Here is a 25,263-nt window from a genome sequence, read left to right as displayed (position 1 = left end):
AAAATGTGTAACTCAGGAAAGTCAGGGAAGTGCCACGCTGCTCTGCTCCCAGAGAACCAAGAGATGGACCTATTTGATGAACAACACTGATTACCAAATTATACAATGCTAATCACATTCTAGTCATGCATTTTTTTGATCAAATTCTTCTTTTTTCAAATTGTATAAAAACATTTAATTTGGTGTACAGCTTTATAGTGTGATAGTAGTTAGTACTTAAAAAAAATACAGATCCAGAAATTTAGAAGACCATATCATTTTATAGACATTTTACTAACTCAAGAGTTATTTTTGTTGCAGAATAAAACCCAAGCTATATATTTAGCATACTTGTAGTATTTCTGTTCTAAAAATGCCAGCCAACTTTTAAAAAATTCAACAAACTTGAGTTTATAAACTATATTAAAGGAAGTTCTTCAGTTACCAGAAAAAAGAATTTGACTGATTAATCAAACGAGAAATTTGGGGAAGGATTTAGCAGTATGTACAGGATCAAAGGTAAAGACAAAAGATCAAGACTCGATGACTGTGAGTCTTAAAAGTTCATGAAATCAAAGGGAGTAAAATTATCCTCTATGTATGTTAGCATATTGAGTGTCTGTATGTCTCAAAACTCCCAATTTTAAAGGGAGGCTGAAGTATCGTGAATAATAGAAAAGAGTTTCTCAATTACTCAGTATGACACAAATTGGTTATTACTTTTTAAACATTTATTTGTGAAGGGGTCATTTAGGGTTTATATGTCTGCACTGCTAATGTGAATGTCTTGAAATTTATAAGACCTATTAACACTTATGAATGCATCTTGTTTTCTGTGAATATCCCATATTAGATTTTGTTGAACTATTCTTTGTTTTGTAGTGACAGTGATGAAAAACCTCTCAAAGGTAGCCTTCGATCCCTTACCAGGGAAATGCAGGCCACAGAAAGCGCTGACAGCTTAGTCCAGTATGGAGAAGGTGACCATGGTCTGTTCAATGAAGATGGATCATTTATTGGCGCTTATGCTGGATCTAAGGAGAAAGGATCTGTTGAAAGCAATGGAAGTTCTACGGCAACGTTTCCACTCCGAGCGTAAATGTATCACATGTAAACAACATCAGTGGTTCACACCAACCTTCCATATTTATCTGTTCAAGGGAGCAAGAACTTTGACATAGGAATAGAAATGTATTGACAAAAGATTTCATCCAGAATTCGAACATCTTGCAATTATGTTGAGAAAAATAGCACTGCCTTGAAAAAATAAAATACCAAGCACTACAGGCCTATATTGTTTTTTGTTTTGTTTTGTTTTGTTTTGTTTTTCAGGTGCTGAAAATTCAGAACACAAAACAAATCCTGTATTTAGATTCACCTCAACTGAATCCAAAGTATCCATTCTGTGTACTCCATTTTTGCCTGATTTTACTGTTCACTGTGTTTGCATAGTTGTTGCTACCTTGTGGGTTTTTCTCTGTGTGCACATTTGTATTCAGTCTCTGAGAACTGTCTTAGTGACTTTGCTTCACAACAGGTAAAAAGATGGTAAGCAAACTGGTTATTTAAAATGTAAAGAAGGATATGAATGTCTTATTAAAGCAGTTCATTAAATCTATACAGTCTTAAATCTATTATTTAAATTTTTAGTAGCAGGAGTCTTAGGTGAACAGTCAGCTAGTATTTATTGAGCACCTAACTATTTGCCCAGAGATGGTCATGTTTAAATAGAATTCTAACTTTTTCAGTTTCAACATGAATTTTTTTATGTCTATCAAAACCATCTTTGTTTTTTTGTTTTTTCTTGGACTAAATTCAGCTGCAGAGGAAGTGGTGGTCAGAAGGTTATCTTATGAAAGAATAGGCCAAGGTATCCATGATGCTGGAGTCTAATAGCTATACCTATTTAATATTTCCCATTTCTAAATTGACTGCTTCTACCTTTTTTCTATGTTTATATAATGGTATGCTCGCATATATTTCATGAATGCATTGTACATATTGTGTTAATATTTACACAGTTTAAAATATAGATGTGTTTTATTTTAAAGTGAGAAAAAGAACATTAACAGGCATGTCTGTACAGCTAGAATATATAGTAAGATAACATTTTTCATCGTTCCAGAGCTGCAACCAATAACATGAAGACTTTGTATAAAGCATTTGCATTTTGTTCTTATATTGCTTTTTCCAACAGTCTCAAAATAAAATATCATATAAATATTGAGGGAAATGTTTTCATATTTTTCAAAATAAGTTTTTATTGTTGAGTGTATTCTTACCCCAGCCCCCAAAAGAAAAACTGTTTACAGTAGAAATTTCTATACATATGTTTGCCTTTCACATTTTAGACATCTTCAGAGTGGGATCTCTCTGTTCTATCAAAGTCAGTACAAATTCAGGGAATTCATTTCCTGGCGTGTGGGCTACTAGTCCTTCTAAAATTGTACATGAAAATGGTTTAAAAATATTATGAAGGACTGTGTATGCATGCCAATAAAATTCAGTGTTCAACTTCTCACTTTATGGAAGCATTTGTTAACTTTACCACAAAACTCTTAATTATGTCTGAGTGAAAGTGACTCACAGATTTTACTTTATTTTTTGAACTGTAGCTATCAGTCATATATTGTTAAATCTGGACTTTGATTTATGCAGCCCACTGTGTTTCTTGTGAACCAAAATTAGGAATGTTTTTATAATGGTCAACGCAGTAATCTATATGGAGTATCTGTCATTTTAAACCTTGTGTGTCCTCCAAAATACATAAGCAGCAAAAGAATGTCTTATTTAAAACAATGCGTCATGGGCTCAGGATCTGACCAAACTCCCAGAAGTAAGAGCTTCCCAAGGGGATGGTATCATGGTCCTCACCCTGTGTGAGGATCCACACACCCCTCGGCGCACCTTGAGCTTCATCCCATCTGATTTCTAAAGCACTTTTCTGAAGGAAGAATAATCAAGTTTTGACTTCTCTGGGAGGAGTTTCTGGTACTCAGCTACCGATGAGGCCAAGGTTGGGACTTTTGAGTTTAGTTCTGCTGTTATTCTAGTTCCTCTTCTTTGTCATCAGCCAACAAGGTTTGAAGAGAATCATGAAGGTTGGAAATAATCTCCAAAAAGCATCAGGTGTTGATTTATTATAAGTTTGATAATCTTTAAGTTTGAAGTTTATGCATATACTGAAGTGTTTGGTTTTCCTAGACCTTGGTGTTTCCCTTTAGCAGACTGAGAAACACAGATGTTCCTGCTCATATTTTCTCAATGACCAAAACTTAACAGATATAAAAAATGACACTGAGTTATGACTGCCTTTTGCTTTTATTCTTCGTACCCTTTCTTAATAGTCTCTGGCTTCTACTGGGAATCTTCAGTGCAGAAGAAATTGGTTCATTACTAATTTTCTCTGTTAACTGTCAATATTATTTTAATGTAATAGGTTGTATATAATCTCAAGGATTGTTGGTGGGGATGAGTTCCTAGAGAACTGTCCAAGGGTTGGGGAAATCTAAGTTCTCTTCCTGGTTCCAGCACTGATTTTGTACATAAACCTTAGGCACGTTGACCCCTTTGCTTCAGACTGTCTGAACTATAAAGTGCTAATGATGATCTCAGTTACCTTATCTTTGTCACAGGGTGTTCTTTTTTATGAAGAAAAATTTGAAAACAATAAAAGCTAAGATGCCTTTTAACTTCATAAACTAACCTTTAATCGAATGATGTATCAAAAGTCACCCCACACATACCAACTCAACTTTTTTCCTGTGAACACATAAATATATTTTTATAGAAAAACAAATCTACAGGAAAGAAAAATCTACTGTTCAGTGAGCAGTATGATTTGCACATGCCATCAACAATTATTAATCAGAAAACAACTAAGCAGGGTCTTTGCTATACGGAAGTGTTTTTCACTGATTTTGCATGTGTATTTGTAAGAAAATGTGAATTTGGTGGATTATTCTATTGGTATAAAGGCATCTGATATTTTAGATGTACCCATGTTTATAAAAGTGTAAAGCACAATGAAATTATGCTGGAAGTCTCAAATAATATTTTTTCCTATTTTATATTCATGGAAGAGATGAGATAAAGAGAGAACAATAATGAGAAATGTTGGTGTGTTTTTCTAAGCATTTAAAACATAATTGCCAATTGAAGCCCTAAATATGTTTACATGCCATTAAGATATGATTCTTGTAACAATTTTAAATTGATTATAAAGGGATTGGATTTGTAATCTGTGGTAGTATATATTGTAGTGTTCCCATAGTGAAATAAGTAGGGTTGAGCCAAAGCTTACTTTGTTTTGTGTCTTAAATTGTTTGACTACATCATCAAAAGAGATAAAAGGTATGTAGAACTGGTTTACCTGATTACTATTTTTTTTTGGCTTAGATTAATACTCATAGCAGAACTTTATTAAAATGTGTTTGTGTTGTAGGTGGTGTTTGTATTATGCTTATGGATATGTATGGTTTAAAAATATTTTCATTATACAAGAAATTCAACTTTCCAAATAAAAGTTCAACTTCATGTACTCTAAAAATGTTTGTATTCTTTTGTATCCAGATAAGAAGAATAAGAATTTATATATACACCTCACCTCCAGTGGAATACTTATAAATGAAGTATAAATTAATAAAGTATAAATGACACATAAACAGACATTTTGATTTGAATGACTATACTTACAAATAGACCATTTAATAGTCACATCTACAAAATGTAATATGCCAATAAATTCAGCACTTATGATAAATGTAAAATTAAGATGAATATGTATTCATTTGGTTTTAGAACAATGTAAAAATGTCAATTTTAAAAAATGCCCAGTATATTATAGTTTCAAATAAGGCTAGTGAGTAACTGGGACACCCAATCTATTGAAAATTGTGATCTTTGAAAAGTGTTTTATAAAGTGTAGTAAGCACTTTACATACATTATCACATTTAACCTCTGAAACAATCTTCTGTTTATAGAGTTAAGGCACAACATGGTTAAATAATGTGGTGAGTGTAACCAGCATGGGCTAGAGCTGGAAATTATACCCAGTGCTGTCTGGCTCCAAAACTCAGACACAGAATCTATCTTAGTATATTAGACTGTTATATTAGTATATATATTTTTTATTCTCTCACTCCTCCCCATTAGCTTAGAAATGCTAAAGAAAGGTAAGTTTGAGTTTAATGTGGACTTAGTGATCATGTTTAGAAACTTCTTGGTTTTGAGATATGTGATCAAACATATGAAAGGGGTGGGATGCCTGGGTGGCTCAGCAGCTGAGCGTCTGCCTTCAGCTCAGGGCGTGATCCTGGAGTCCTGGGATCGAGTCCCACGTTGGGCTCCTGCATGGAGCCTGCTTCTCCCTCTACCTAAATCTCTGCCTCTCTCTCTCTCTCTTTCTGTCTCTCATGAATAAATGAATAAAATCTTTTTTTTTAAAGGGGAAAACAATATTATATGTATGAAACAACTGAATATGTGTAAACTAAAAAGTAGTAATTGAAGTAATTGGAAATGTGTCACCTGACAATTCTGTCAAGAGGCATCTGAACTTACTGGACCTGGAGTTCTTTGCAGACTCAATCTCCAGTTTCTGTCCTACTCTGCTGCTCCTCAAACATGTCTTACCCAGCAGACTTTGATTGTCACATGCAAACACATGACTTCAAGGTATGTTTAGCCCAGAATTCCCCATATATCTGATGCTTTTCATTTATTGCTTCCTACTTGACTTCTCTTCTCCTAATGTTTGAAGGCTATTTCAAACTCAATGTTTAAAAGGTGAACAAGTAACTTTCCCCTTCCAAATCTGTCCAACGCCCTGCCCCGCCCCTCAACAGGACCGAGAGTTAAGTGATTTTCAGCAATACTATTCATCCAAGTACTCAAGCCATAAACCTATCTTCCTTACCAAGCTTTCTCCCTTTCCCCATGCTCAATCCATGACTAAATTCTGTCGATACTACTGCCTGTATATCTCCTGGATCTACCCACTACTCTATACTGTGATCATTTGGCTGGACCACTTTCATGCTAACTGGTCTTTCCGTGTCCCATTGGCTCCCTCTCCAAACTTCTGACCAGCCTACAGGCAGGGCAATATTTGAAGTGCGTATTGGTTCATGCTGTGTCCCTATGATGAACCCACTCCCCTTACCGCCCCCTCCACCAATGACTTTCCACTGCTCTGAAGATAATGACAAAAATCTTCAATTAGTCTTCAATGTTCTTCATGGTCAGACCCTTACCAAGCTCCGAATCCCATGATTCATCATTCTCCCCTTCCTCTCTCCAATCCTGTCATAATAATTGTACCAAATACCTCAGATTCTCCAGGCCTCTCTACTGTCAGTTCCCACCGGTGGCACGAGGAGCTCCACACAGACTACTACAGAATAACTGCAGACAGAAATTAACAGTAGTGCTCATTATGCACCTCTTGCTGAGAGGCTTTTCGCTTAACACCATGGCATGAGGTGCCAGGAGACCCTGCTTGATGCCTGTTCATACTCAGCATGGAAACATGGAGGAATCAACAGTGGAGCAGATGTTTATCCAATGAGAGAAGGGAGCTAGTGGATAAATTCCAGCCCTCTCCCATGGCCTCTCTCCACTCCCTTATATTGGATGGCCCCATGGATCAAAGCAGTCATTTGCACATAACAGTGGCCAATCCAATAATGCACCTTCTGTTGGTTCTTCCTGTTTGTCTGCATCACTCTCTTTTCCTCATACCTAATCCTAACTTATTAAGATTGCACACCCTAATAAGTTAATAGCCCGTAGGCTGAGTACTGCAGGCTTGGCTGATAAGGACTCCAGGCCGGCTCTTAATCTTTTGTCAGGTCCAAGTATTTGGCAAATTCCTTCTTGTTAGGAGCCCCTGAAGATTCTTCTTCACAAGATCACTGATTTGCTATCAAGTTTAATGTTGCTTCAGGGAAATCTCCTAAGACTTCCATAACTAGGTCAAATCACTCTATTTTAGTGTGTCATAATATTATGTACCTCTCATTTTTGTGCCAAACACTGTTGCAATTTTGCTCTATTGTATGGTTATTTGATTACTGTCTGTATTTCCCCAATTAGTCTAGAAATTCTATAGGGGAATGAGATGCATCTTCATTTTTACTAGAAATACCAGCCATCTAGTGTAGTGTCTGGCATTCGATGAACATTTATTAAATAGAAGAATGAGAGTCACAAAGAGGAGATGTCCACATAATGACTGCATTTAAGACAATTTGTAGTCCAGATACTGAAAGAAGTCTCCGTCTGCACCCCTAAACAAATTTTTTCCAGTGTTCTTCATCTTAATGACCCACTATCCACTCAGTTACTCAAGCCAAAGCACTTAGAATCATTCTTGGATACATCTTTCTCTTATTGTTCTACATCACCTCCTATCAGTCCTAACTTCAAGATATATATTTAATTTATATATATATGTTTTATTTATGTGTGCAATAAAAAACATATTTATGTATATTTCCCCCTTTTCTCTCCTCATCTCCAATCTATAAAACAATCACAGGGAACTTGATAACATAGAAATCAGATTATAACAATAGTTTCTCAATAAATTTATCTAAAATTCCTAATTCCTAACCAGATGACCATGTAGGAGCTGCCCCGGCCACCTTACTGACTATATCCCATACAGTGTTCCTACCAAGGTTATGCTTGGGCCATTCTACCCATCTCTGTGTTTCTAGAGCCCACTAAAACTGATTCCTGCCTAAAGATATCTGCAATTGCTGTTCTTTCTGCCTGGAATGTTCTCCTAAATCTCATATAAACTGGTTTTTGTTCTAATTAAATGTCACTTCTTCAGAAAAGAAGTTTGTGATTGTCAGCTGTAATGTAGTCAGGTGTTGTTTATGTTATTCCTTTGTATCAATCGTTACCGTATTTATTTATAGTCATGTGATTTTTTTTCCATCCCTGCTCCCACTACTGTGTAAGCCCCTTGAGAACAGCAACCCTGTTTGTCTTCTTCATTGCTCTGACACCCAGAATCGGCCCCAGCATTTAATAGATTCTAAATAAATATTTGTCAGGTAAATGAATGAACTAAAGCACCAAATGGGAAACAAGACAATGAATAATAATATGGGAAAACTAATCTGCTTATTAAAATATAGTGAGCTGAGCTTCATATTTTAAAAATATTCATATACTTAGAATATACTAGACTTATTGGGCTGATCATTTTGAAATATATAGAAATATCAAATCATTATGTTGTACAATTGAAGCTAATAAAATGTTATATGTCAGTTATACCTAAAAAATGCAACTACCTCAACAAAAACACAAAGCTGTATACAGAAGGTCTGATCATAGAAGAAAAAAAAAATTGTTTCAAAGCTGATACCAAGCCCTCCTTTCTTCTGCTTTGAGGAAAGGAAGTTTTTAATCGTTTTGTAAAGCAGTTATGTAACTTAGTAATTCATTTAGTCATTTCAGTTGTAAGAATCAGTACAAATTTCCTTTTGGGTAAACTTCAATAAGTTCCATATCAAGAAGTTAACTGCAGTACTGTATATATTAGGGTAGTTATGATGATTAAAATATTTAAATTGTATGTTTGTAATTCCATGGGGAAGATGTTTATGTTATGAAATGATAAATTACTATGTAGAGCATGAAAGTTAACTATGTTTTAAAACGAATTACAAAATAACATGCCTCTTCCGTGAAATTAAACAGTGGAAGCATATTGCAATTGTACTACTCTAATGAAATCTGTAATGAAAAGACTCAACCACTAGATGGGAGTGTTTCAAAGTAATATAAGCTGTGTGTACAGAAAGCGCCCTATCACCAAGGCGTTTTTTATCTTGGCAGTTTTCAAGATTTAAGCATGAATTACATGTGTATTACTTAGGGATTTTGCACTTCATCCTTCACTTCTAAATTGTGATCTCATTATAATTATTATTGGCCTTCATTAATTCAAGTTTTGTGAGTTATACAGGTCTCTCCTAATTTTGAAGGGATCAGTATTTTTCAAATCTTAACCAAGTGTGATAAATTACAATACTTAGGATAATAAGAAAAGTAGTTTCTTAGTTTAACCTTTTTCTTTCTGGTAGGAACAGATAAAAGTGAACTCTAAATGATTTATATTGTTATCTATTTCTAAACAAATTGATATTTTGCAGTTCTTTTCTTTAATATATGGATAACCCAGGTACAGTGAATGATAAAATAATTTCTGATGAATACACATGTAGCTAAATATTAATAGTAGTACCCATATATAGGACTACTGTAAAGATAAAAATGAGTTCAAATATGTAAATACCTCTGTGAAAAGTTAGAAAATTAGAAAAAGCTAATTACATATTATGATGTAGTAATTAAATATTTTTATAAAACTACTGTTAACTGAGAAAAGATAGTTATATTCATGTTGATAATTCTGCAATAAAGATAAGGTGTCATTTGAAATAAACTATTTTGTCAAGAAAGGTCATTAGGTGAAATCTGAGTGGACATATAACCAAAGAAGTGTTAATATCTAAGTCAACTTGAACTTCAGTACATAAAAGTTAAATACCTTTCCATAATTAGCACCTCTCAAATTAATAGTCCCAAACTTCAGCAGGCATCAGCATCCCCTGAAGGGCTTGTTACAGCATTAATGCTAGATTCCATCCTTACAGTTTGAGGTTCTGTAGATTTGGGATAGGCCCCAAGACTTTGCATTTTTAAAAAGTTCCCAGATGTGTTGCTTGCCCTGCTGGTTCTGAGATGGCACTTTGAGAACCACCAACCTACAACAAAGCAGAGATTTGAAAACAATCAGTTAAATTTGAGAAAGATTCAAAAAGAATGACATGTTCCTTCAGCTTTCTGGATATTCTTTTCAGAGAAGTAGCATACTGACTTTCAGAATGAAAGGTAATATCATATTGCCTTCATGATTTATGCGCTAAAATCCACAACACAGTAATATCTGGTTTCAATGTTTCATAATATCTGACAGATGTTTTATTTTTTAACCCCAAGAAATGCTGGTCTAAGAAAAATTGCTCAACTCCCTGTTGTATTAGATTTTTTTTTCAATTAAGCAAATGAAACAGCTCATCCTGACAGACTCCAAGAAGTTATAAAATGGTTGAAAAATTGCTTCAGCACCCATTATGGTTCTGTGGCAGAGCAATCTCATATTTGCTCCCGGGTTCTCTCTTGATCTGAGTAGAAAGTCCCTCTGCACTGGGATAAGCAACGTAGAACTTTCTTAAACCCTTCAGTACCCTTAATCAGTTTCTACCTCAGTGCATCTGCTATTTCTTTATCCCCCCAGCAGCTGTTGAAGTGCATGCTTATAAGAGATTCATGTAAACCCCTTCTTAATTATCCTACTTCCCAGGATTCTCTGAGCTTCTGTTTCACAAAATCTTTCGGATGTTTCTTGTGTTAATGGGGATACCTAGTGTTCATAGTAATATAAACAAAACATGTAAACTACCATGCCGAATGAAGTAATACAGAACTTTGTTCTCCAGGGAGAAAACACCTGTATTACTACTTCTTCCTGAAACTACAACTTATCAGAGAGGAAATATTCATCAATTTCTGGTTTTTCCCTGATGTCAGAAATGAACAACCTAAGTTGTAGCTGTGGCAAGTTCAAATCTGAAACATGTAAATCCAGTGCAATAATATAATTAAAATTTGAAAAAACAGAACACCATGAGTTCTCATAGAATTGGCAAAAATAAAAAATGATCATAATGTTTAGGGTTGGAAAGAAAAGTAATAAACTGTTTATAACTCCTGCTGGTAAAACAAATTGGTTAAAAAAAAAAGTTATTTGGCATTATATATCAAAATGTATCAGAAGCTCTAAAAATATACTCCAGGAATATAATTAAGACCACTGCATTTTCTACAATTTATATTAAATTGTAAGGGGGAAAATATCAATATAATGCGAATTTTAAAAACGGTCACTTTTTAAATAAAGCCTGTTATGAAGATAGCATTTTATAGTAATAGAATGTCAGAACAGAAACCTCTGGAATTCATAAACAGGGAGTCAATACTCTGGCATATATATAAATGGTGTATTCATATGCACATGTATATTTTCTCAGAAAAATGCATAATAACTTAAATCTGATTCTCAAAGTTGATCATATGCACAATTTGGCATTTAAAAGGAGGTCTGGGGAATTCTCTGAAGCCCAGTTTATTCACCATTCTTAGATTGGTTATCCAGTAAATCCCACATTTAATGCAAGAGGAAACTGATGTCTAAATTAAAATAAAGGGTGGCCCAGGTGGCTCAGCGGTTTAACGCCGCCTTCAGCCCAGGGCGGGATCCTGGAGACCTGGGATCAGGGCCCACGTCAGGCTCCCTGCATGGAGCCTGTTTCTCCCTCTGCCTGTGTCTCTGCCTCTCTCTCTCTGTGTCTCTCATGAATAAATAAATAAAATCTTTAAAAAATAAATAAATAAAATAAAATAAATTTCTCAAAGGCACTGTGCTAGTTATAATGTATGATAAAGTGTATGGATACAGCCAAGTTCCCTATCTTATATTTATATTCATATACCTCCATATCTCTCTATATTAATATATATATATCTCCTCCAAAACACATTTTGATGTTTGTGCTTTTATATTTGTCACTGTTCAAATTAAAATCCCTTTGTAGAAAGAAATAAGATATCTAGCTTAATATCATTATTTTATAGAATGAGCCCAGTGCAAGGGACATGCCTAAAGTCATAGTGATGACTATGTAGTGATGAAAGCCTAAGGATAGGTAGCCTCTGATTTTTTAGATAGATGTGCATCCAATATTTCAGATACCAAAGCCTGGCTCCCTCACCTTTTAGTTGTCTGACCTAGCAAGCCTCTTGGGATGTAGTTTTCTCATCTGTTATAATAGCTAACTTTCAGGTTTGTGAGAATGAATGAATGAGAAAATTATAATTAAGATAACAACGACTCTTCTCAAATGGCTGATGGACACTGTAAAACAAAGATAGATACTTGTAACATATAGTGATTTTCAAGTGTGAAAGCATGTAAGATGATGAGTATGATGGTTAAAATAGAACTTTCCAGAACGGGTTATACAAAATATAAAACCCCTTATAATTTATGTTATGGATATTTATAAAATATCTTAACATCTTAACCACTATCTGTACCACAAGTTACAGGAAAATAGTTTTTCGGTAGGAACTATTGAGTTTTTAATCCCACCAGAAGTCACACGTCTTCCTACTTCACTGCTAGAAGTGAAGTTTCTCTCATAGCCACTACCACTTCCCCAGAACAGCCCCCCCACCCCTTATCCACAAGGGATACATTCCAACACTGCCAAGTGGTTGCCTGAGACTGCAAATAGTACCAAACCCTGTATATACGATGTCTTTTCCTAGACATACTTACAATAAAGTTTAATTTGTAAATTAGCACAGTAAGAGGTTAACAATAATAACTAATAATAAAATAGAGTTATAACAATATACTGTAACAGAGGTTATATAAATGTGTCCTCTCTCTCCTGTCTCTCTCTCAATACCTTACTCTACTGAACTCATCTCTCTTCTTCCTGTGATGATGTGCAATGATAAAACCCCTCCCTGATGAGATGAAGTGAGGTGAATGAATGTAGGCCTTGTGATGTAGCACTAGGCTACTACTGACCTTTTGATGATAACTCAGAAGGAGGATCTTCTGCTTCTGGACCGCAGTTGACCACCAGTAACTCAAATCTGGAAAAGCAAGAGCCCAGGGGCCAGGAGCTACTGTGCTCCAAGTGAAATCATTATGTCAAAAATGATCATTGCTTGCAGCCTTTCTCAGAAAAATGTCTGGGAGTCATTGTAACTGAAACAAGTTGTAGAGGATGGACTTCTAATTTGTAGCCCACTTCTGGGCTTCCCTTGAGTGGGTAGTTCTCCATCTTTATAGTTGAAATAATGATTTTCAGAGACTAATGAAACACAGGAGATCTTAATCTTCTTTAAGGATTTCAGGACCCTTATACTTTCTTTGGGACTATGGGCATAGCATCATACATAGCATTTATGATCCTACCCATTAAAGGTATATATTTTTCTTTATTCTTTCCCTTATAAAATTATTTCTTTCTCTGCCAGCGTTGGTGAAATCAGAGGACACAGAGGATGCAGCTAATTGCTTGTACAATTCCCTACTGTATAGTTAAGTTCATTGGGACACATCATACTGGAATACTGCAGATGGTTAGACACATGGTACCTAAAATGTTAACTACTCACAACTACTACACTTGCCTAAATAATTAAAAATGCATACTCTATATCACACAAAGTATGTGATCATCACCCTCATGCTGCATGCATTGCAGGACCAAATGGATAATCTTTTACCTCATTTCCTACTTGTCAACAACTAAAATATGTATATAAATAGCATTATATGATATTAACAGTGACAGGGTGATAATAATCAATGATAAAATATTAGCTATTTTTCCCCTTCAAAGTAGGTCTTAGTGGTTTAGAGTGTGAATTGTGAATTCAGTACAGTTAAGGAAAGAATGGAACTCATTTCACATGCCAGCTCCAATCACGTAGTCATGGCTGTCTGGAAAGGGAGGTAAACTGAGGTAGGCCAAGAGAGTGCCACAATCAATTAGCAATGTCTGCCATGGATATAGGAATACGGAGTGGCAGCACATACACAGTGTTTTTGACTTCCCCGGCTTTGTGGTAATTAACCATAGGCTTTAAGAGTCAGAGATTCCTGGATTTAATTCCTGGCATCACCACTTGCTAGCTAGGTAACTAAGTGAACTTGAGAGAGTTCTTTAATCTCTCAAAGCCTATAGCAGTTCTTTTATTTTTTCTTTTTTTTAAAAAATATTTTATTTATTTATTTGAGAGAGAGAGAGAGAGAGAGAGCACACAAGCAGGGGGAGTGGCAGGAGGTGGAAGAGGGAGAAGTAGGCTCCCAGCTGAGCAGGAAGCCCAATGCAATGCAGGGCTCTATCTTGGGACTCTGGGATCATGACCTGAGCAGAAGGCAAGACACTTAACTGACTGAGACACCCAGGCACCCCTATGGCACTCATTTTCATCAACTATACTTGAGGGAATTCTCTCTCTCCTTCTCTTGCCTTTATGCTTATGATTATTAAATGCATGTAAAGTGGGGCTGGCATATAGTCGAATATTCAGTAAAGTCAGGCAGTACTATTACCACTGCTACCAAGGATATTATAAAGAAAGGATGGTTATTTAGGTTCATCATACATTTAAGAAGTAACTAGTCAGCAGAGACATTAAGAATTCACAGTAATCTCTTATCTTCTTAATCTCCAAAAGCCATCTCATTGAAGCAGGTCCAAAGCAAAATACCTCAAAAGCATAACCTTTGCAAGAGATGCTGTCTAGAAGAGGATATCTCCTTCCACTGGAAGGTGTGCAGACCTTTGAGACATATGGCCTGAGGAGGAACCCAGTCTCTGCCATTTCAGCCATTGCTCTTGGGCCAGTCATGTGGCTGGGTTTTAAACACTTACTTCCTCCCCACTAGCTTACGATTTAATCATGACACAGCAGGCAAAGGTATTTTTTTTTTAATTTTTATTTATTTATTCATGAGAGACACACAGAGAGAGGAGAGAGAGAAGCAGAGACACAGGCAGAGGGAGAAGCAGGCCCCATGGAGGGAGCCCCACATGGGGCTGGATCCCGGGTCTCCAGGATCACGCCCTGAGCTGAAGGTGGTGCTAAACCACTGAGCTACCCGGGTTGCCCGCAAAGGTAATTTCTAACTTTTAAAGTACTATACATATGTAAAAATAAAGACTTTTAATGCCATTAAAAATTTCAGAAAGCTCAAAGAATACCATACACTGATTTACAAAATATCTGAGATTACTAGTATTAATATCTTTTCACATTTAAGTTGTTTTATTAATTATTAAAACAGAACTTCTTAAAGAGGTAATTCCCTGGGTTGGAATCCCTCATATTCAGTGGGAAGGAATTCATGCTGTTAGAAGTCTCAGCAACTATTTCCATGTAGAATTAAGAACAAATTTGAAAGTTGATGGTTACATACAGTGTTTGTTGAAGTTGTGGAGTGATGCACAAAGATCAGGAAAGGCCAAGTGACTTCAGAACTTGCTTATAAGGGTCATGGCATAAAGCTGGTCAGTCTCTGAGCTGTCAACATGAGTCCTAGATGGGTGACAATTTTGTTGGGCTTAGCCATGTGAAAGGAAGGTCTAAGAGTAGAGTCAGTCTGGGAATCCAGCTTCTGTGGAAGGGATCTTACCTGCCCTATTTTCCATAGTGAAATGAATAGCTTTCTTCTACCAGAAGAGCTTATCTCCTATTCCCCTAATGTAAAATGAGATTAATATCACTCTTTTAACACTTTGCGATGTAAAATAATAAATAAATGAGAAAGCGCTGTAACATTCTCCTTGCTAACATCTGTTCTTCTTTAGTTTTTACTAAAAGAAGCTGCATATTGTAGCCACAGTGCCCTCCTACTGTTTATGTTCCATTTACAGATGGCAGAAGGAAGTTTATCTGTAGTGTACAGTCTGTGCATATCATTATGATGAGTTATTTCAGCTGGGAAATCAGTATCTAAAAAAGACCGTGACTTTTGGTGCCAAAAATAAGCATTTATCACTTAAAATTTCAAAGAGAAGCCAAAGTCTTGCCATTCGTCTCAGGGTACACACATCAGATGGTTAGGTTGAATGTGAAAGCTCATTATGCAGTGTTCCTACTGGTGAAACATCTGACTTGGACACTTTCCTTCTCACCAGAAAACTGTTTTGACTTTTCTTTAGATGAAAAGACCTGTGCAATTCTGACTCTATTTCTTTCCCAATGATCATACTTCACATTGATTTACTAGAGCAGCGACCACCTATGACCACCTAGATCTGCATTTCTCAAAGAAGCTTCTCTGGAGCCTGCTCTGTAATATTTGTTCCTTCTGAGGGGTGGATGGAGGGAGAGAACAAAAGCCTTTTGTGACCAAAGAACTATGTTCCTTCTTAGAGAGTCAAATGCAATGCTAAAGACTGAGAAAGTAATAGGATGGAAGTCTGTTCAGTCTAGTGTTTCACAGAGTTGTTTGTTCTTAGAGCTCTTTCATAGAATCTCTAGAAATATCATGCAAGACATTGTAAAAATCAGTCATTTCCTCTCCAACTCTTAAGTATACTGCTTGATTGCTTGCTTTCTCTCCAAAAATTTAGATCTATTTAGTTTGGGCATTTAAAAACCATGCATTGCATAATGTCTAACACCCCAATGCTAAGTTGTCTGATTCTCCTCAGAGAAAGAGTAGAAAATTATTTTCTATTGTTTATATTCAAAAAATGCATCTTTTGAACCCATTAGCAAATTACTGATTTTGATTTTGATTGTGTCCTGATGGACCACGTGGAAAAAAAGAGAATTTTGCTCTCCAAACTAGTAAATGGCTTGATACTTCTCCAGCCAACCTAAAGAAAAAATATTGAATAAATTCTTGGGACTCCTCACAGATTACGTCCATGGTACAACTGAGACACTAGACCTTGGATAAGTTTTCTACAAAATATAAGAAAGAGTCTAGAATAACATCAACCAGTGCAGTGTTTAAGAGCTTAGGTTATGGGACATGTGGGTGGCTCAGTGGTTGAGCATCTGCCTTCAGCTCAGGTTATGATCCTGGGGTCCTGGGATCAAGTTCTGCATTGGGCTCCTGTGGGGAGCCTGCTTCTCCCTCTGCCTATGTTTCTGCCTCTCTCTGTGTTGCTCATGAATAAATAAATAAAATCTTCCAGAAAAGAGCTTAGGTTATGGATCCAGATAGATCTAGTATCAATTCAGTACCTCCCTTTGTTAATCATGTATTCTTGGACAGATTATTAAATTCTTCTGGCATTCTGAATGACATAAGGATTAAGTGAGATAATGAATATAAAAGTGTTTAGCACAATGCCTACTAGTAAATCATACTGTAATAGTTGCTACTATTTTTATTCTACCAGCGAGGATATAAATTGAGAAGGAAGCTAAAATGTCCACTATAAAGCTTGTACCACCCACTTCAGTGATGCCCATGCTGTTGATGCTGGTCTGAAATTTATGCTGAGCATTAATACTCACCCTTATGTTTCTTTTTTTATTTACTTACTTTCCCTTCTGGGCCTTTTGGGAGTTCCCTAGATCATCTGACCGAACCCTTTTTGCTGCTGAGCTAATGTCAATTGTTCAGATAACCAATATATTAACTACAAAGCAGGCTTTATATTTACTGAGCTGAATAGATTTAATAAACCAATAATAATGGAAAATAGTATTAAAATAGACTCAAATCCATCTGTTATCAGCTGCCAGAGCTCTAAAAGTATTGTAAACAAAAAGCCTACCTGATAGAACTCTCAAACTTTAGGTAGTCAAGAACCAGTTAGATGTCTTTGAAGCAGTTCACCAACCTTGAGGGTAAGAATTGTGGACCTCTTGTATCTTCTGAGTCTCACTTTGCCTATCCTCCCCAAGGGGTAAGGGCCAGAAGTGCTTCTCCATTTTGCTTCTAGAGTAAATAACATCAAAAGAATCACAAAGAGATCTTGAAAAGGTCACCTGAATTGGAAAAAACACAAGAGACTAATGTCTAAATTCCATTTGAAAATCTAAAAAGTGAGGGATGAAAAATTTAGAGAAGATAAATCAAAAGAAACCTGCTTTGGAGCCATGTTGTATTCCAAGTCTGTTGAGGCCATAGGAGGAGCAAATGTTTTCTGTGGTCCTCTTGAGGGTCATGAGGGAGTAAGAGGCAGTATAGTATGGAAGGTCAGTTATTGTCAAATCAAAGAAGACTCTCCTGGAGGAGAAATAACATCAACAGATAAAAGCTAGCAGTGGTCTTCTGGGTTCTAAAGGTATTACTACAGAAGTAAGTGACCAGCAGAAATAAAATCTATTTGCTATAGTCAACAGAACTGGAGGTGAGTGTTCCCCAGCAATAGAAGGAGGTTGTTCCTCAAAGACCCAACAAAACCTTCCAGGAGAGAAAGAATCAGCATCATAGAAATGCCAGAATGAGAGATGGAGAAACAGAAATATCAGATATTCCATGTACACTCAGACACTCTGTCCAGATCCCACATGGTGTTGGGGAGGAATAATTTCACTCAACCCTTCAGCATTCTTTTAGCTGGTATAAAAATTAAATTGACATGAGACAGATTAACAGGAGAAAAAAAAAAAAAAACACAACAAAAACAACATTTAATTAGGTGCCATGAAGGCCCCACAATGAAAATGAGACTTAAGGAAATGACCAAGGCATCTTGTTTGTATACATTTTAGACAAAGAAACAATAAATCTGGGAGGAGCTGACAAGACAAAGAAAACTTATGTTTGAGAGCTTCAATTAGTAAGGAATTCTAAACAGAGGCTGAACTGGGGCAATAAATTAGTAAAGTAACAAGACTTGTGTATGCAGGCTTCTCAGCTCTCAATCCTCTGTATCTGATGATTGGGATGTACAGGGAGTATACCTTTCACATCAAAGATTTATTTCCTGATTTCTGGAGACAAAGGAGGGGGTCAGAGTGTTCTTTTTGCACTGGATGCTTTCTTAAGTAATTTTTAATTCAAAATAATCAATTTGCCAAAGTGGCACATTTTTGGGAAGCCTGCCCTTGGCCTCTGCATTGCTCACTTTAAAATCGATATTATCTGAGAAGGACAAACATTATATGTTCTCATTCATTTGGGGAATATAAATAATAGTGAAAGGGAATATAAGGGAAGGGAGAAGAAATGTGTGGGAAATATCAGAAAGGGAGACAGAACATGAAGACTCCTAACTCTGGGAAACGAACTAGGGGTGGTGGAAGGGGAGGAGGGTGGGGGGTGGGTGTGAATGGGTGATGGGCACTGGGGGGGCACTTGACAGGATGAGCACTGGGTGTTATTCTGTATGTTGGTAAATTGAACACCAATACAAAATAAATGTATTAAAAATAATAATTATAATATTTCTTAATTAAACCTGTCCCAGGCACTGTGCTCAGCACTTTGTCCATATTCAATGCTCCCAACAACCATGAGAGATAAATGCTGTTATTTCAATTTTTAGGTGACACAAATAAGTCCCTAAGTCAGTCAGCCACTACAGAATAGCAAACTGAAATTGGGGCACAAATCTGCATGGCTCTAAACCACAGTTCTCTCCAGGTCATGACAAATCCAAGACCAACTTATGTCTAAGTAGAACATACTGCTTTAGAGAGAATCACAACCATTTTAATATGCAAATCTTTCATCAGAATATCATGGAATTATTTAATCACATCTATTGATATTTAGAGTAAAGGTGCTTTAAATTGCTTCGTGTATCTCATGTATCTTAAAAAGTCGCCCTGAAACTGATTTGGTAAAATAGCTCAGTTTTCAGCTCTGCAAAAGATGCTGAATAACAGGAAACTCTATTAACATACTTAGAACTAGGTTAGATAGTAAAAACTCTGATGGAGATGAGATCTTCCTAATTGGAAGCTAAAACCCCCTCGCTTGATCATGTATTACTTTATTTTACTCATCAATTTGCAATTATAGTAGCAGAAACCAAAACAGTGGCAATCACTAGGAAAGAGGCGAGAATAGTCTGAAGAGCCAATTAATCTAAGACTCCCAGATGATTTTGACAAATTTTTATTTCATTCAGATTTCCTTTGTCAAATTAAAAATAAATCTGGACTTAGGTACAGAGAAACTGTTCTAAAAGACTATTAGAAGCAGTGAATTAGACTAATGCAATAGGGAGAGAATCTCTGACTGTAGGTCAGCAAGTGTTCAGGAGTTTGGGGAAAAGAGGTTCTTTTTTAGAAAACAGAGTGAGGGAGGCTAGGAAGTACCTGGTGTGGGGGAGGTGGCGTGAAGGAGAAGACTGTTTTGCCCTAATGATAGCTTTTTCCCTAGAGGGGCCTAATTAAGCAGGCTGTGTGCTGGCTCAGGGTGAGGATGGGTCAAATCAGAGGCCCGGAGGGAAGGAGAGACTAGTTTGGTCAAGAAATATGTTTGCCAAGATCAGACAAAAGGATTCAGCTAATGACCAACGAGGTGAAGAATGGGAATGTGGAGGGTAGGCATGTAGCCTTGTCTTAAGTAAACCGGGGTGGGGGTGGGGGTGCCTTGACTCTTATTTAAGTTGTAAAGTGGGGTAGGGTGGGGTGGGGTGGGGGTGGGCGGTGTTTCTTTGCAGTAAGCCATTTCCCAGAACACAAAAGGGTGAGAGGATTTCTCAGTCTTGGCTGTTTTCCAGGAGCACAGGGCTCAGGTAAAATTCAGCATGTCATCTTAAATGTCTGTATGTAGACAAGTGCCAATGTGTATTACAGAATCAAAAGCGATTTCATTTTTGAAAAGATCTATGACTAAGTTTCAAAAATCATCAAGCTATCAGCTTTACTTACTGCTGCATTTCAACAGTATTAATGTGGGGCCTCACCTGTATTAAGTGGTCTGCTCATGTTATCTGAATATTAATAGATACAATACTAATAATTGTTTTCACTTACTGAATTCTCCATGCCACATGCTATTTATCTTCTTTAATCTTCACAGCCTCAATCAAGTTTCAGTTACTATTATCACAACTATTTTCATTTTTCTTTTTTTAAGGTTTTATTTATTTATTCATGAAAGACACAGAGAGAGAGAGGCAGAGACATCGGCAGAGGGAGAATCAGGCTCCCTGCAAGGAGCCTCATACGGGACTGGATCCCAGGACCACAACCTGAGCCACAGGCAGACACTCAACGACTGAGGCACACAAGTGCCCCTAGAACTATTTTCAAATGTGGAAAATTACACTTAGGAGACCCAAAGTCTCAGAACAAATTTTGTAACCCAGAACCATGTAAAGTCCAAAATCCTGCCGTAATCCGGAGAGAGAGTGGCAGGCCTTTGCCTCTTGGATTCTCTATCCTATGAAATAGCCCTATGTAAGATTCTTGACAATGGATATGTCTTACTTGCCCTGGCTGCTCTAACAAAATACAACGGACTGAGTGACTTAAACAACAGAACTGTGTTCTTGTGGTTCTGAAGGCTGGGGAAGTCCAAATTCAGGGTGCCAGCTGATCCAGTTCCTGGTGAAAACTCTCTTCCTGGCCTGTAGATGGCTGCCTTCTAGCTCTGTCCACACAAAGTGGACAGAGAGACAACAAGCTCCTTGATGTCTCTTTTCAGACACACTAATCTTACAGAATCAGGGACACACCCTTATGACCTTGTTTAACCTTGACCACCTTCTTGTAGGCTCTCTCTCTCATACAATCACATGGAGGTTAGAATTTCAACATAGGAATTTTCAGGAGACATACACATTCAGTTCATACAGGTTGCAAACTGTGGAGGACAACAGACCAATAAGGACTGGTTTTGCTTTTCTCAGAGTCACTGAAAAGGCTAAATTATTTATGGTAAATTTAGTGCACAATTTTTTTTTTAAAGATTTCATTTATTTATTCATGAGACACACACACACACACAGAGGTAAAGACACAGGCGGATGGAGAAGCAGGCTCCCTGTAGGGAGCCTGATGTGGGATTCGATCCTGGAACCCCAGGATCATGCCCTGAGCCGAAGGCAGACACTCAACCACTGAGCCACTCAGGCATCCCTAGTGTACAAAATTTTAATCTTACATCCACAAAATGTCTTTGACTAAAACTACCAGCTAGAACACATTATGAAAACCTCTCTCATTTCAGATCCTAGCACCCACAAAATTGGCCCACCCAAACCCAGTAGTCCAAAACACACAGCGTCAACATCATGTATCTGTGCCTTATACCAATCTTTCCACTGTATGTACCTTCTTAGGGGAAAAAAAAAAGTTTTATTCATATTTGATGAAAATCATAGGGAGTGATTAAAATTAAGAGACCTCTCTAATAGATACTTCGGCTTTCTAATTAAAAATTTTCTATTTCTTTGTATGATTTAAGAGACACTGTTGAGGCACAGGTCTCTAGGCTTATAATCAGGATCCCAAACACAAAGGCAGTTAAAAAAAAAAAAAAAAAGCTCTTAGACAATTATTTGTTGTACATTGTTTGGCTAAAGGGAAATACTTGCCTCAAAAAAGATAGAAATGGCAAAAGAAATAATGGTTAAAAGAGTCTCAAATCATAAGGGCAGAGAGGGAAATCAACATAAAAGCAATATCCAAATGCTGTGAAATAAACAAGCAAGTGTGAGAGGGAGACAGAATTTAGCTTCAAGGTGAATAAAGTAAACAGAATGTGAATTGCATGAGAGTATAAAATCCTTGATCAGACAAAGGATTGACTGATGTTCACTATGTCTATCTTTTCTCCACCCACAATCTCTATTTCCACATTCTGGACAGTTTGACATGACTATACAGATCTCCTGTATTCTCATTATCAAGATAATAACCAGCAAAATTATTTGATAGATTTCTCTGCAATGGAAAATACAGACTAATTTTTGCCATAATAATTGAGTCTTTATTGTCAGAAATTGCCCACAATTATCCTGTATCAGCTGTCAAATGAATTTTAAGTGAGTGCACGGTCCTAGAACTACAGACACAAACTTGGTTATTGGTTCAATTAACAAGAAAGCATAGTTTCTTCCCTTCTGTGATATTTTAGTTCTTCCAGGTACTTAAAGAAGGTACAAGATTGCTCACTGCTATGGAGCCTGTGTTCATAATGACCTGAGTTCCTTTGGGCTCAGGAGTTTTTACAGAGCTAATAGTTTTTCAGACTTCTTGAGATATCTCCCCTATCTTTAGTTACTCACATTCTGGAACTCCATCTAATGCACTCTGATTTTCAGGGGGCTCTGCTTTATGCCAGGGGTATTTTTAAAGGCCTACTGTAATTCACAACTTGCATAAATCAAGACTGATCCTGATAAACTGGGTTTTATATTTGTCAGCTAAAGAAGGTAATACCAGTTAACAAAAGCGTAAACACAGTTTACAATTTACATAGGCAGATATGAAATCAAGTTAAATTTGAACATAATTTTGGGGGAAAGAAAAGTATTGCACAAATTAAGATTTTTTTATGGTTTATCTCACACTATTTTGAATATAGATAAATCAAATTTATATAAAATATACATATATTAATTATATAATTATGTTACAAAAAAGGTTTGTAGGAAGCCACACGTCATAGATATATAAACAAGTTTAAGGGAAAGATGTAGAATACTGAACACTAGTGATTATTCAGAGAATAAAAGATAACTGACCTACCAATGCAACACTGAAGAATGTCCTTATTATCCTTAAAAATAAGTCCAACAAGCTTCAGTAGGAATAGTGGAAAATCTCCCTTTGTTTTGTTTCCACCATTCTCCAGAAATTTCCATTTGCAACAACGAATAACGGTTGCATCTCCTATTCTTCTTCTTTTCATTTGACTTTGCTTATTATCTTTCATTTTCTATAATTTAATGCTCAAGACATAAATACCTTCCTAAACTTTTGCTCCTTTCTGAGACCCAGAACTACTGTTACATGAAGTTATTCCCGAATGCACTGATGATCTTGCTCTCAACCTAAAACATTATGAGTCAACTAAATCTTGGACTAAAGGTGATGCTTATCAAAAACTACCTATATGATGGTGGGAAACTAGCACTAATGCCTCCCTCAGAGCTGAGCAATAGCTAATAATATGGTCATACAGGGTTAGGAAGGCAAATATATTTCAGTTGTGAAAATTTAGATTGACAAATGGGAGTCTATTTGGGATATTCTCTTCAAGGTGCAGAGATAGCACTGATGTTAAGCCTCTTATGATTGGTAAGTGATGTCAACCATGGTATGGATAGGCTTTCTATGTACATACATCATTTTAATTAATGACTCATGCCACATATTGAGCATCCCTGACTTGAGCGTTAAGTAGACCTTAACTTAATGCATAAAGACTGGGATATTTGCTGAAGTCCTGGGTAACTGCTTAACAAATACTTGGAGATCCATTTCTACCTATTAACCACCAAGACATGGAAAGCTGTGCTAAAGACTGGGGCTGCCAACTCAACCTTTTGCACCACGTGGTGCTGTCCCAATGTCTGGTCAGCATTGGCTGACTATCTGGAGCCTTGTCTCTCTCACTTGCCCAAATCTAGGTATTTTCCTGGAAATTCTATGGAAAAACTGAAAGGTCACTTACACTATAGGACCTATGGGGAATTCTTCCTACCAAGAGAGCAGAGTGATGTGGTGTGGAAACAGCACTGGACAGAGCATCTGAATTCCACTCCTAGCATTGCTACTACATTGGCTTGTGAATCTTGGGCAAGTCATTCAACCTTTATGAGCATTGTATCTTCACACATAAAATGTCAGTAATAATGGAAATCAAATCTATTCTATATAATTGCAAGGACAGTTCAAGTCACATAAGAAAGCTGGTTACAGTTTTGAAGGAATGACTATGAAGAGGAGATAGTACAAAATATATAACTTTTACTGCACCACCATCAGGATTTGAAATTCCACTGTCCACATAATTTCCTAGTTAAAACATGCAGCTATGAATTTCTTTTTTAAAAATATATTTTATTTATTTATTCATGAGAGACACAGAGAGAGAGAGGCAGAGACACAGGCAGAGGGAGAAGCAGGCTCCACGCAGGGAGCCTGATGTGGGACTTGATCCCAGGACTCCAAGATCACGCCCTGGGCTAAAGGCAGGTGCTAAACCACTGAGCCACGCAGCGATCCCTGCAGTTATGAATTTCTCTATATTTCCCATCAGTCATCAATACTGTGCTAAAAAAAGGCAAATTAGAAACTGAATGTAAAATTACAAAAAGATACGCATTACAGGACATCAGTTGCACATCATACTTATTACTATAAATTTATTATTCTATTTAAGCTGCTATGAAATAACATTTACATAGATGCATAATTAAATCTTTCAGTCATTTAAGAGCCAGAGTTCCCTATCACAGGTCAGCAAACCACTGCTCCTGAGCCAAGTCAGGCCCCTCCTGTTTTGCAGAGTTTTATTGAAACACAGCTATACCCATTTACATATTGCCTTTGACTATTTTCATGATACAATTGCAAAGTTGAGTTGTTATGACAGAGAACATGGCCCACAAAACCCTAAATGTTTATTTTCTGGCCCTTTACAGAAAGTATGCTGATCCTCTCCTGACTCTATATTATCAGCATCAATAAAATACCATCAGCTTTTTGTAGCTCTGAAATGCTAGAATGACCCCCAA

The 25,263-nt window shown here is 36.7% G+C and overlaps 1 protein-coding gene across 12 annotated transcripts in view; it reads left to right on the top strand.

The window, feature by feature from the left end:
• CHL1 (cell adhesion molecule L1 like) overlaps positions 1 to 4,528 on the top strand; it is a 195,456-nt gene extending 190,928 nt beyond the window's left edge. For all 12 annotated transcript variants that reach the window (XM_072785357.1, XM_072785358.1, XM_072785347.1 and 9 more), the window contains one exon: positions 862 to 4,528. In XM_072785357.1, the coding sequence (XP_072641458.1) occupies positions 862 to 1,078 (217 nt within the window). In that variant the 3' untranslated portion in view covers positions 1,079 to 4,528. The remainder of the gene's footprint in view (positions 1 to 861) is intronic.
• The last annotated feature ends 20,735 nt before the right edge of the window (positions 4,529 to 25,263 follow it).

Source organism: Canis lupus, chromosome 19, assembly GCF_048164855.1.
Source record: "Canis lupus baileyi chromosome 19, mCanLup2.hap1, whole genome shotgun sequence".
NCBI lineage: Eukaryota > Metazoa > Chordata > Mammalia > Carnivora > Canidae > Canis > Canis lupus.
The sequence above is the reverse complement of the archived record's forward strand: the minus strand, read 5'-3'. Positions and strand labels throughout refer to the sequence as shown.